Raw genomic sequence first — 13,506 nt, 5'->3', positions numbered from 1 at the left:
AACTTAGTCATAAAAAGCAAAATAGGCCAGGCGCAGTGGCTCACCCCTGTAATCCCAGCACTTTGGGAGGCCGGGGCGGGTGGATCACCTGAGGTCAGGAGTTTGAGACCAGTCTGACCAACTAAACCCCGTCTCTACTGAAAATACAAAAGTTAGCCGGGCATGGTGGTGGGGGCCTGTAATCCCAGCTACTTGGGAGGCTGAGGCAGGGAGAATTGATTGAACCCAGGAGGTGGAGGTTGCAGTGAGCCAAGATTGCACCATTGCACTCCAGTCTGGGCAACTGAGCGAGACTATGTCTCAAGAAAGAAAAAAAAGCAAAATAGCTACTTCTCTAAAACTTTTATTTGGTTGAAAGTTACAGAGAGAGAGAGAGAGAGAGCGCTTATTAGGAACCCCCTTGAAGGAAATATAATTATCAAGATTATGAATTTGGATTTTCCTTGAGCACAATTAAGGCAGATATTGAGAGATTTGGAAACATTAATTGCAGAACCCTTTAGTTTTAAATTTTATATTTTGAATTATCTTCTGTCATTATAAAGATAGGCTGGGCTGGGCGTGTTGGCTCATGCCTGTAATCCCAGCACTTTAGGAGGCCGAGGCAGGCAGATCATGATGTCAGGAGATTGAGACCATCCTGTCTAAAATGGTGAAACCGCGTCTTTACAAAAAATACAAAAATTAGCTGGGCATGGTGGCGCTTGCCTGTAGTCCCAGCTACTCGGGAGGCTGAGGCAGGAGAATCGCTTGAACCTGGGAGGTGGAGGTTGCAGTGAGCTGAGATTGTGCCATTGCACTCCAGCCTGGGTGACAGAGCGAGACTCTGTCTCAAAACAAAACAAAACAAAGATACTCTGAACTCTCTTACTCTTCAGTTTGTCTGCCATTATCAATTAGAGAAATTTTGATAATTGTTTTTATATAATTTTTTAAATACTTGTAAAGTTAGATAATATTTGTCTCCTTTCTTTTTTTTTTTTTTTTTTTTTTTTTTGAGGCGGAGTCTCGCTCTGTCGCCCAGGCTGGAGTGCAGTGGCCGGATCTCGGCTCACTGCAAGCTCCGCCTCCCGGATTTACGCCATTCTCCTGCCTCGGCCTCCCGAGTAGCTGGGACTACAGGCACCCGCCACCTCGCCCGGCTAGTTTTTTGTATTTTTTAGTAGAGACGGGGTTTCACTGTGTTAGCCAGGCTGGTCTCGATCTCCTGACCTCGTGATCCGCCCATCTCGGCCTTCCAAAGTGCTGGGATTACAGGCTTGAGCCACCGCGCCCGGCCTATTTGTCTCCTTTCTACAAGTTACTTCTTATTTTCGTTTACAAAATAAACACCAATTGAAATACAACTTTTGGATCAATATTTTAGATACCATACTATGATATTAGCTCAGTGAAGATACTAAAACTAATGTTATCAAAACACACACACCTACTATATATATGTAACTAATGCTACATGCATAATATATAAAACGCATATTGTTATATATGACTAATATATGACATATGTTTTTTATATGTGACTGTTTTTATATATACAGTTATACTCCAGAATTCGCCCAGCTTTCATCAATGTAGGGCTAAAGGGGAAAAAAATGGGGTGAGGAAGGAGGACATTTTAATCAAGGTGCCTTGACTGAGGAAAATGACAGCAACACAAAATCTAGTATTGAACTTTCTTGTTCCCAGAGCTCTGTTCTTGTAGTGGTGTTGTATGGTTTTGTTTAATAAAATGAAGCTTAACAGCTCCTCGGGAATAAGATAATTTTAGTTATTATAAGACTTACATTGATTTTAAAGGAATAAGATATCCCTATATAACTTTACACGGGCCTTCAGTTCACACTGATAAACACATGCTGGGGCCGGGTGCGGTGGCTCACGCCTGTAATCCCAGCACTTTGGGAGGCCGAGGCGGGCGGATCACAAGGTCAGGAGATCGAGACCACGGTGAAACCCCGTCTCTACTAAAAATACAAAAAATTAGCCGGGCGCGGTTGTGGGCGCCTGTAGTCCCAGCTACTCGGGAGGCTGAGGCAGGAGAATGGCGTGAACTCGGGAGGCGGAGCTTGCAGTGAGCCGAGATCGCGCCACTGCACTCCAGCCTGGGCGACAGAGCGAGACTCCGTCTCAAAAAAAAAAAAAAAAAAGGCCGGGCGCGGTGGCTCAAGCCTGTAATCCCAGCACTTTGGGAGGCCGAGGCGGGCGGATCACAAGGTCAGGAGATCGAGACCACAGTGAAACCCCGTCTCTACTAAAAATACAAAAAATTAGCCGGGCGCGGTGGCGGGCGCCTGTAGTCCTAGCTACTCAGGAGGCTGAGGCAGGAGAATGGCGTGAACCCAGGAGGCGGAGCTTGCAGTGAGCCGAGATCGCGCCACTGCACTCCAGCCTGGGCAACAGCCTGAGACTCCGTCTTAAAACAAACAAACAAACAACAACAACAAAAAAAACAAAACAATAAAAACACATGCTGGGCAGTTACTATAGAGCCAAGCTCAAGATCCCTGCCTGCAACCTGAGCTCATTGTTAGGGCTCTCTTATGCCAAGTTTACATAACAATCTTGCTTCACATAGATATATAATTGAGAAAATCTTGGGGAGTGGTCATAACCTGCAGACTTCTTTCCTATATCATTTTCAGCTTCACTTAAGGCAATAATGGTATGTCAGGTTTTTTTTTTTCTAAAATTATGGAAGAAGTCAAAGTGCAGAGCTTCCATGGTGTTAACAGAAGAAGTGTGTACCCTATTAACTATGTAGACAGTCAGGGTATAGTGGCTCACACCTGTAATCTCAGCACTGTGGGAGGCTGAGGTAGGAGGATTGCTTGAGCTCAAGAGTTCAAGACCAGCCTGGACAACATAGGGAGACCCCCATTTCTACCAGAAATAAAATTAGTCAGGTGTGGTGGCACATGCCTGTAGTTCCAGCTATTCGGAAGGCTGAGGTGGTAGGATCGCTTGAGCCCAAGTGGTTGAGGTTACAGTGAGCTGTGATCTTGCCACTGCTGATTGCGCCACTGTATTCCGACTTGGGCGACAGAGTGAGACGTTATCTCAAAAACAAAAAGCTATGGAGGCAGCAGGAAGAGTGTTCAACTGGGAATTTGTAAGAACCTGACTGGCAGTCTGTCCTCAGTTGTGATCCACTGAAGCTCAAGTGTTTAGTTGGACAATTTGCAGAAAATCTCAGAAGAGACAACTTGGCCCTGAGAAGAGTTAGGAATTGCTCATGTTCCTATAACTAAGGGTCCTCTAATTTGTTTGATCTGATTATCCTGCTAGAATGGTCTCCTTAAATAAATTTATCTGTTTACCAGAATTACCTAATATTAACATAACTGTAAAAACATTTGCTTCAGGTTGTGTGAAATTTGTATTTGACTCTTCTAATGATAGCATTTTGGTTAATAATTTCAGCTGCTTCTTAGGTCCATTCCAGGAATGAAGAGCAGTACTATATCCTTAGGAAATACAGTCATGTGCCACATAATGACATTTCAGTCGATGATGGACTGTATATACAACAGTGGTCCCGTAGATATAACGCAGTTGAAAAATTCCTATTGCACAAATACTTACCCTTGTGTTACTATTTCCTTACGATATTTAGTACAGTGACATGCTTCACAAGTTTATAGCCTAGAAGCAATAGGCTATATCATATTGCTTAGGTGTGTAGTAGGCTAGACCATCTGGGTTAGTAAGGATATGTGATGATGTTCACACAATGACGAAATCACCTAACAATGCATTTTTCAGAATGTATCCCCATGATTAAGGGACATATAACTGTATATAGTTAGTCACTAGTGTTCTTTTGGCTCTATGTGGAGGTCCTAGTAGGACTAAATATGTGTCGTATCTTGCTGTCCTAGTTTAAGCTGAATTTCTGTTATACTGAAAGCTGCTCTAGTATTGGATATATTGTTTATTTTTATTGGCAGATTCATTAATTAAAACCCTTCTGTTTCTTTCACAGATGAGTGCCAAACCAAATATGGAAATGCTAATGCCTGGAGATACTGTACCAAAGTTTTTGACATGCTCACAGTAGCAGCTGTAAGTTTCTATTTTTAAAGTCTCATGTATGTTCCTGCCAATAACACATTGCATATTTTTATCTAGTTGTCATCTCAATTATGTTGATATCTTTAGTATTCATTGATGAATTTAGATATGACTGAGGTTATATGTTCAACTCTTTGTTATCCTTTTTTGCTAGTTAATAGATGAGCAGATTTTGTGTGTCCATGGTGGTTTATCTCCTGATATCAAAACACTGGATCAAATTCGAACCATCGAACGGAATCAGGAAATTCCTCATAAAGGAGCATTTTGTGATCTGGTTTGGTCAGATCCTGAAGATGTGGATACTTGGGCTATCAGTCCGCGAGGAGCAGGTTGGCTTTTTGGAGCAAAGGTCACAAATGAGGTAAAGCCAGCATTTTTGGAAAAGTAATTTGTAGATTGCTAATGGACTGCATAGAGAACTATGGTGGTCCTAGATAACTAACTTGTAGTCTAGCTTACTCAAAATATGGTGGCTGTGGATATTAAATTTCTAGTTTAGTTATTAATGTATGTCTTTTTTTAACAGTTAAATAAGATCACACAGCGAAAGCACCTACTCCAGCATCCACTTGGTAATAGTGGATAAAGTAAATGTTCTTTTCCTTTTTTTTTTTTTAGATGGAGTCTTGCTTGCTCTGTCGCCCAGGCTGGAGTGCAGTGGCATGATCTTGGCTCACTGCAACCTCTGCCTCCCAGGTTCAAGCAATTCTGCTTCAGCCTCCTGAGTAGCTGGGACCATAGGCGTACACCACCATGCCTGGCTAATTTTTGTATTCTTAGTAGAGACGGAGTTTCACCATGTTGGCTAGGCTGGTCTTGAACTCCTGACCTCAGGTGATCCACTCACCTCAGTCTCCTGAAGAGCTGGTATTACAGGTGTGAGCCACTGTGCCCGGCCGGCCCCCTTCCTTTCAAATACTGTAATTAAGTAACAAAATGTCAAGACCAAACTAGGCAGTACTTTTTTTTTTTTTTTTTAAGACCTCAAATCACACAGATACAGACACTTTATTAGTTTCCTCTACAAGAGCCAATAACATCAATCTTTTTTTTTTTTTGAGACAGAGTTTCACTCATATTGCCCAGGCTGGAGTGCAGTGGCGCAATCTCGGCTCACTGCAACCTCTGCCTCCTGGGTTCAAGCAATTCTCCTGTCTCAGCCTTCTGAGTAGCTGGGATTACAGGTGTGCACCAACACGCCTGGCTAATTTAGTATTTTTAGTAGAGACGGGGTTTCACCATGTTGGTCAGGCTGGTCTTGAAGTCCTGACCTCAGGTGATCTGCCCACCTTGGTTTCCCAAAGTGCTGGGATTACAGGCATGAGCCATCGCACCTGGCCTATGTCAATCTGTTTTTTTTTTTTTTTTTTTTTTTTTTTTTGAGGCGGAGCCTTGCTCTGTCACCCAGGTTGGAGTGCAGTGACTGGTCTTGGCTCACTGCCAGCTCTGCCTCCCAGGTTCATGCCATTCTCCTGCCTCAACCTCTTGAGTAGCTGGGACTACAGGCGCCCGCCACCTGGCTAATCGCTTATATTTTTAGTAGAGATGGGGTTTCACTGTGTTAGCCAGGATGGTGTCGATCTCTTGATCTCGTGATCCGCCTGCCTCAGCCTCCCAAAGTGCTGGGATTACAGGCGTAAGCCACCACGCCTGGCCTTTTTTTTTTTTTTTTTTTAAAACAGAAATCTCTGTTCATTTGAAATGCCAAGTAGATCCAAAGAAGGAAGATGGCAATTAAATACTTAAATTAATCAAAAGGCACTATGAGACCACCTAAAACCTACTGCCACAGTGGTAGTAGGCTAAGGAAGATCAAGCTACAGCAAATCATGTAATGTGAATGTTAGCGATTACATAGCAGGAAGCACATTTGCTTTTCAGAGGACTATGGTGCCGTGTTCCTTTGGGCCCAAGCGGATATTTGGCCAGGAAAGGATCAAGATGGATGAAAGTAAAGCCAAATCAAAGGAATAGGTACAAAAGAGAATCCAAGCTACGTAGTCAAGCAGATGATGATGAATCAGGCTTCTTCCTCCCAAGAAACATTTGCTGCACTGTGCTGCTTCCCCCCTCCACTACCCCCACCCCCCACCCCATGGCTGCTCAAGTCCAACTGCCTGTTCCTGCCTTACAGGGTGCTCAGCCACTGGGACTAGGTTTGGGGTTGCCCAGGGCTCTTGCCATAATTTAGCATAGACCTTGGGGAGAACTGCTCACACATGGGTTGGCTTTGTTGCTAGTTGTTCTCAACAAAGAAAACCCTGAAGCATTCACATGCAAGGTAGTCTGAGCTTCTCCAATCACCGTCAGACACCCCCACTATCCTCAAAAGTCTGAAATCTTGTAACAGCTGAGCTCTTGTTAAAGCTGCAAGACTCACAAAATCATCAAGGAAGCCAGAATGAGACAGTGCAGGTAGGAAGTCCCAGCAGTTAATCTCAACCCGTCTTTCTCCATTTCGGATAAGCTCAGATATACCTGATGTGGGATATTGAAAGCTACACTGGAGTAAGCTGGGTCTTCTGAATTTGTCATCAAATACCAAGGGAAAACAAGGGGTGGGGTGGATTTTATTCTTAAAAAACCTCAGAAGTAACTGTGTTATAAAGGGACATGACTGAATAGGTAAGAAATGGATTCTTCATTGTGAGTTTTCCTGATGGCTTCTGCAAGGATCATAGAGATGTCGATCACCTGTATTTTGGAGCGGTGCTTCATGTTGTCGTCCTGGGGTATGGTATTGGTGACTACTACTGCTTTAAAGCATGCGTTGTTGATGTGAGAAATAGCTGGACCACAGAAGATACTTGGAGTCAAGATAGCATAAACTCTGGTGACTCCAGCTAAGAGAAGTTTGTCAGCTGCATGGCAGATTGTGCCACAAGTGTCAACCATGTCATCCACAAGGATGGCCACCAGATCCTTCACATCTCCCACAAGCACCATGAGATCCACTTAATTGGCCTTCTTTGTGAATCAAGGCAAAGTCCACATTCAGCCTGTCTTCTATGGAGTTCACTCTCTTAGCTCCACCAGCATCAGATGAGACAATAGTGCAGTTCTTCCACTCAGAGATATTCTCCCTTATCCACTTCAGGACACCTAGGTCTGCATATAAGTAGTTCACTGGGATGTCAAAAAAAAACCCTGAATTTGAGAAGCATGTAGGTCCATGGTGATAATATGATCTGCACCTGCTACAGATATCATATTTGCAACAAGCTTGGCTGAGATTGTCACCCGACTCTTGTCTTTCTTATCCTGCTGGGCATAAGGGAAGCATGGGATGACTGCAGTAAGCTGGCTGGCTGAAACAATCTTGCAGGTATTAATCATGATTAAAGGTGCTATTAAATTATTGTTGATTTCACCACAGCCACTCCGAATGATGTAGACATTCTCTCCACGTACACTTTCGCCAATTTCCATACAGGTCTCCTAGTTGCTGAATTTCTTAGTCACTACCTTGCTGAGCTCCAGGCCCAGGCAGTCAGCAGTTTTCTGAGATAAGTCCTGGTGGGAGCTGCTGCTGAAGATTTTGATATTCAGGATCCTGGCCAACTATCCTAAGCACTCTTCACTAAGTGATCACTGCTGCTGCAGAGACTGGAATCAAAGTCGGTCCAGAGACTCAATGCTAACAGCTTTGTGATGCTATCCCACCATCTTCAAGATAGGCAATACTTTGAACTTTAACTGTTTTCAACTAAATACACACACACACACATGACTTTATATTGGGAAGTGCTCCAGCATCATAATGAAGTCAGAAAACTAGATTCTGATCCTGTATCAGTGCATCTTAATTTAGATAAGTTATTTATCTAGTCTGAGCTTTTGTTTCCTTAAGTTGCAAAAGAATAATCTCTTGGCCGGGCGCGGTGGCTCAAGCCTGTAATCCCAGCACTTTGGGAGGCCGAGACGGGCGGATCACGAGGTCAGGAGATCGAGACCATCCTGGCGAACACGGTGAAACCCCGTCTCTACTAAAAAATACAAAAAACTAGCCGGGCGAGGCGGCGGGCGCCTGTAGTCCTAGCTACTCGGGAGGCTGAGGCAGGAGAATGGCGTAAACCGGGGGGCGGAGCTTGCAGTGAGCTGAGATCCGGCCACTGCACTCTAGCCCGGGCGACAGAGCCAGACTCCGTCTCAAAAAAAAAAAAAAAAAAAAAAAAAAAGAATAATCTCTTTCAGAATTATTGCAACATCTACAGTAAACTGTAAACATACTATCAGTAAATTGTAGATACTGACAGTAATATCTTTATTATTAAATCAGAAAACACAAAATTTTGATTCATAGTACCTATTGAATGCTTTTTCTTCCAGAAATTTCTAACTATGTAGCTATACAGTTTCTATAGCTGTGTAGTTGACTCAGGCCAAAATTGCTCTGTTTGCCTAAACTTATTAAATTGTTGGGGATAATTATAGAGTGGGTTCTATAATCATGATGCATTTAGTAGTAATAGGATTTGGTATTTGAATGATTATTTTCTTACGTATGTAGGGTAATTGTTTTTTAAGTGCTAAATACTTACAGTGTCTTTCTAAATTACAGTTTGTTCATATCAACAACTTAAAACTCATCTGCAGAGCACATCAACTAGTGCACGAAGGCTATAAATTTATGTTTGATGAGAAGCTGGTGACAGTATGGTCTGCTCCTAATTACTGCTATCGTTGTGGAAATATTGCTTCGATCATGGTCTTCAAAGATGTAAATACAAGAGAACCAAAGTTATTCCGGGCAGTTCCAGATTCAGAACGTGTTATTCCTCCCAGAACGACAACGCCGTATTTCCTTTGAGGCCTTCGCCCATCCTGCTGACCCATTTTTCTGCCCTCTTCTTACCCCAATTTTCTTGTATTACCTTCTACAATATACTTTTTATTGAGCACTTTGCTGCTGAAATGCTGCCTCTTGCCTTTTTTTTTTTTTGAATTTTAAATTATCTAAATTTATTGTTTGTTGTGGTGTCTATAGCAAAGTTTTTCTATCAATTTTCCCGCCATCCCATCCCCACCCTGGACTCATTTGAGAAGACTTGAGAAATGTCTTCATACTCACACTGCTGCATGTAGCTCTTGCTTATTTACTGGTCTGGGAAACAGGATGTGTTTCCTTTTTTTAAAAGCCAATTGACAGATTACACCTAAATACTCCTCCTTTTTGTATCATTCAGCCTTTTGTTTTAGTTTGGTAAGTTTTAAGAAATTTCAGCAGCAAAGTTGTTATTCAGTGGGCACGATGGACTCCAAATGCCTCAAATTATGTATACCTGTCCCAGATGTAAACTTCATTGTCCTTTGTTGGATGATATTTTAAATGGATATAAAATAAATTGGTCTAAAGGGCTGCCCTCCTTGTTGTGTTTTTAAATTTTAGTTAAAAACTGCTACAGCTTATGACTTTGTACATTAAGATAATTGTATTGATCTTTTTTCAGATTCCTTGTATTTTTAATAAAGTAATCTTAAATAAAAGATAGGTTAAGTGTTAGAAATTTTAAACAGCTTACATTGTTAGTGTAAAGTTATCTTTTCTTTTTTCCTAATCAGAGTTCTTGACCCTTTGCTTATTGAGTTTAAAACTTCAATTGAAATTCAATAGTATTTATTTTTTAAAAAAATCACTAAACTGTGCCTAAAGAACATAACTGCCATATTAATGTTTTGGTTTATATCCTCTATAGTAATAGAAAAACATTTAATACTTGTAATGCTGATGTGTTAATTTGATACCAGTTGAGTAGAATGTGATCAATCCAGTTTACAATCTATCATGAGTATTATTAACTAAAATCTATGTACTTTTCAATAGGAATCATTCTTCTCTTGCTGTAACACTTGACCTTAACTTTTAGAAAGTGTTCATTTTTAAACTGCAACTGGAAAGGTTGAAAAGTCAGGACTCTTGTATTTGTGAACTGTAATCTGAAGCAGATTATTTAAAGTGTAGAAAAAGAAACAAGTTCTTTTTTGCAAAGATCTGTGATTCCATATTTCAGCTTTGTGTAAGTAATTTGAATATCCAAAGGGTTGTGATGATCAGTTCTTAATATGCAACTGTCCACTTAATAAGGACAAGTATTCCAGTATCTCTTATGACTGTAGTCATAAATGATGTTGGAATGCACCATTTTGTGAAATAGTTGGTATCCCTTTACTATAATTAATTTTTGTCATTCCGGGAAATATTTGTGAAGCCAGCCAATTAATAAAGCACTTTAGCATCTGTTCAGGTAGTTTTGAAAACACACTTTTCCCCTTCAGGATAAGAACTTCCAGGTTACCTAAAAATGCAATAAAAATCTTTATAGTCTAAGCTTCTTGGCATATAATTTTTCATCAGGGTTTTCTTTTACTAAATGAGCACAATACTGTTTTGATTTTATTTTTTTCCCTCAAACCACCAGCTCCTTACATAGTTTTAAATTATATAGCTATATGAAAGAGGTGGCTAAGACATTTGCTGCACACACTTGAACTAATGCTGGGTCAGTAACTTCGTGTTACTGCCCTGACACCAGTGTAATTCAGGTGGAAAGGTATTTTTATCTTACAGGGATATGTAGCTATGTATTTTACTAATTGTGAAACACTGGAAATTAATGATGCAGACAACTTGGTGTGGTCTTTGAACAGCTCTCTGCAGTATTTTTTTTTTTTTTAATTTCCTGTTACCATATATTGTATTTAAGTGCTCGCTTTCTACTTAAGTTGTACCAATAGAACCGGTAACTCCCAGCCCTCCCTGTTTGACACTCCTTAGCTTAGATTGATGTAGTTGTTTTTGTTATCCCTATAATGTGACTTTTATTTTTAAGTCATCGTGTACTGCATTTGTTTGTCACTAGTTGGGCACATGCCAATAATATTCTCTCCATTCCTTAACTGCCATCTCTGTTTTGCCTGATTTCTCTTCAACTGAATAATGGCTTTTTGCATGGAAAAAATAGTTTTTACTATTAGATGGGTAAAGGGAAGAGAGAGCTAATGTATTGGACTTTGTGAGCCTACAAGGAATATTTTGGATCCCTCCAATAAATAAGGGCTATGTACTATATGTACTATATAGAGTAATCATGTGGTGGAAGATACTTGCAAGTCATAGATTTGTGGGCAGGAGGATTTGTTACTCCCTGTATCTAGGCTGAATGTAAAATCCCTTATGTTGTATCAATGGGGGTAAGAACTATTTTTATTTGCCTATGATATACTTGGTTTCTAATAAAGTGCCCTAGGCTCTAGTGAGAACTGTCTACTTTGAATTGCCATTTACTCCCTTTCCTCATTTGGCCGATATGCTCTTGGCTAGCTTTTTATAAGTTAATGTGTTTCCCTAAAAAGTTTCACTACTTTATTTGAGTGTGATCCTAAAATGCCTGGATCAATAGTACATCTCATATGCAACTTGCATCAGCTCCTATTCTGTCTGGATGTCTAGAACTGTTGGAAGATTTTGACGTCTTAAGCTCTAGGTTTTGCTTTGGGAAATAAGGTTTGAAATATTGTTCATTGCATTAAGATTTGTGTGTGTTTGCTTTGTAAGCCCAGCACCAGGTTTTGGAAAATGCCTGTACTGTGAAAGTAAATCAGGACTCTTTCTGAGCCTCTTTCATTGTCAGAAATAGAATTGCTTTCCATCAGCTTCCAGGAAATTGTGTATCTGAAGTCGAAGAGATTTAACAGCAAGAATCCAGATTTTTAAATGTAATTGTTTTTTAAATGCTAATGTTTGTAAAGCACCTTCAGTTCTTCGGATGAAAGGTGCTATATTCCCTCAGTGTAAATTAATAAAAAGATTATAGGAAGTTTGTCAAAAAATTTAATGCATAGTCTGTAGTATGTCCTGACAAGAAGTTAGCATTTTATATAAGAAATTAAAAAATGCTTATTCCTCCACTTGGTTGCTTGACTGGTAAACAAAAGTGAAATCTTTTTTTTTGTTTTGTTTTGCATTTGACTCTGAGCTAAGTGTTCCAACTCTTTAAAGGCAATGTTTATTGTTACAACCTCGATCCAGTGCCCAGAACTATGCTTCATGAGATCATTACAACTCTTTAAATTGTGTATTTACAGTGTGCAGTGATGCTGACGAAATACACAGTAGTAAACCAAAAAGAAACATTTGGAAAGTCCCCTAGCATAATGCCAGACACACTAGACGCTTGGGGAAGGTTGGTTCTGCATTCCCCTCCTGTTAGTTTTCTATTTCTCTATCAACTTCTTGGTGAATTTGTGCCTTTACCCTCATGAGAGTAGGCTTATGCTGGCTTAGATCATTCAAATGTTTTCTTAATTCAAAAATGCGCGGCATTTATAGATTTGTGTTGTCAACAAAAATACTACATAAGTATATTCCACTCAATCCCTAGGCACCCACTATTCTCAGCAGCACTCTGCTGTTGTATATAAATGGTGGGTTATAAAAGACTGCATGGAGGCATTATGGAATAGCACAGGCTTTGGGATCAGATCTAGGTTAAAACCCCAGCTCTGCCATGCAGTAATAGCAACTAACCTGTATTCAGCATATGTAGCTAAATTGTTACGTTCTTTATTTTGTGATGCCCTTGCTATGGGTCTATAACTATATTACCTTTAATTTTTTTTTTTTTTTCTTGGTAGAGAGGGGGTCTCCCTATGTTGCTCAGGCTAATCTTGAACTCCTGGCTGAAGAGATCCTCCTATCTCGGCCTTCCAAAGCACTGGGATTACAAGCATAAGATTCTGTGCCCAGCCCAAACTTTAATTTTGTTCATCCTTCTCTAGAACTTTTTTCCCCAGATGAGGAAATAGGCTTAGAGAGGACAGGTGACTTGTTTAAGGTTGCACAGGAGAGCTGGAACTTGAATCCCTAGAGGGCACACCAGAGTACATCTTTAGCCCTCTATTTTAAGCAATATTGGTTATTGTAGCTGTGTGACCCTGAACAAATTGAATTTTCTGAATCTTAAATTTCTGTGTCTAAAATAAGAGAGTATCAGACAGGGTTAATCTCAGTATTAAAAATAGCACACACAAAGCACCCAGTGTCTGGTCCAAAGCTGCTTTTTATTAAGGGCTCATACTCATAGGCCATTTGTTCAAATTCATTGTAGTTGAGAAGAATAATCCAAGGCAATGTGTAATTGCTAACATAGTGTAGATTTTGTAAGTACAACACATCTGGAGAAGGAAATGTTCGATGTAGGATGGAGTAATTGGCGAAAATACAGAGGAAGTGTGAATTAAATGTGGTCTGGAATGATGGGATTTGTGTCTTACAGAGTAAAAACAACCAGAGATCACTTGGACACAATGTGAAGACTTGAGGATCCTCTCTGGGAAGGCGTAAGAAATGAATAGCTTCTGTTCTATTGACAATATCTGATATATATCAGTGAGGATTGGTCAGTTATAGAAGATGCTAAAAAGCAGGCA

At 40.4% G+C, this 13,506-nt stretch overlaps 1 protein-coding gene and 1 pseudogene across 2 annotated transcripts in view; one reads left to right on the top strand and one right to left on the bottom strand.

The window, feature by feature from the left end:
• The window catches only part of LOC105463919 (protein phosphatase 6 catalytic subunit), a 47,415-nt gene extending 37,975 nt beyond the window's left edge, over positions 1–9,440 (top strand). For both annotated transcript variants that reach the window (XM_011711346.2, XM_071078330.1), the window contains exons 5-7: positions 3,986–4,065; positions 4,229–4,438; positions 8,639–9,440. In XM_011711346.2, the coding sequence (XP_011709648.1) occupies positions 3,986–4,065; positions 4,229–4,438; positions 8,639–8,887 (539 nt within the window). In that variant the 3' untranslated portion in view covers positions 8,888–9,440. The remainder of the gene's footprint in view (positions 1–3,985; positions 4,066–4,228; positions 4,439–8,638) is intronic.
• Positions 6,647–8,378, bottom strand: LOC139358275 (ribose-phosphate pyrophosphokinase 1 pseudogene; annotated as a pseudogene).
• Positions 9,441–13,506: the final 4,066 nt, after the last annotated feature.

This window comes from Macaca nemestrina, chromosome 14 (assembly GCF_043159975.1).
Source record: "Macaca nemestrina isolate mMacNem1 chromosome 14, mMacNem.hap1, whole genome shotgun sequence".
NCBI classification, from domain to species: Eukaryota; Metazoa; Chordata; class Mammalia; order Primates; family Cercopithecidae; genus Macaca; species Macaca nemestrina.
This window is presented reverse-complemented; position numbering and strand designations above follow the sequence as displayed.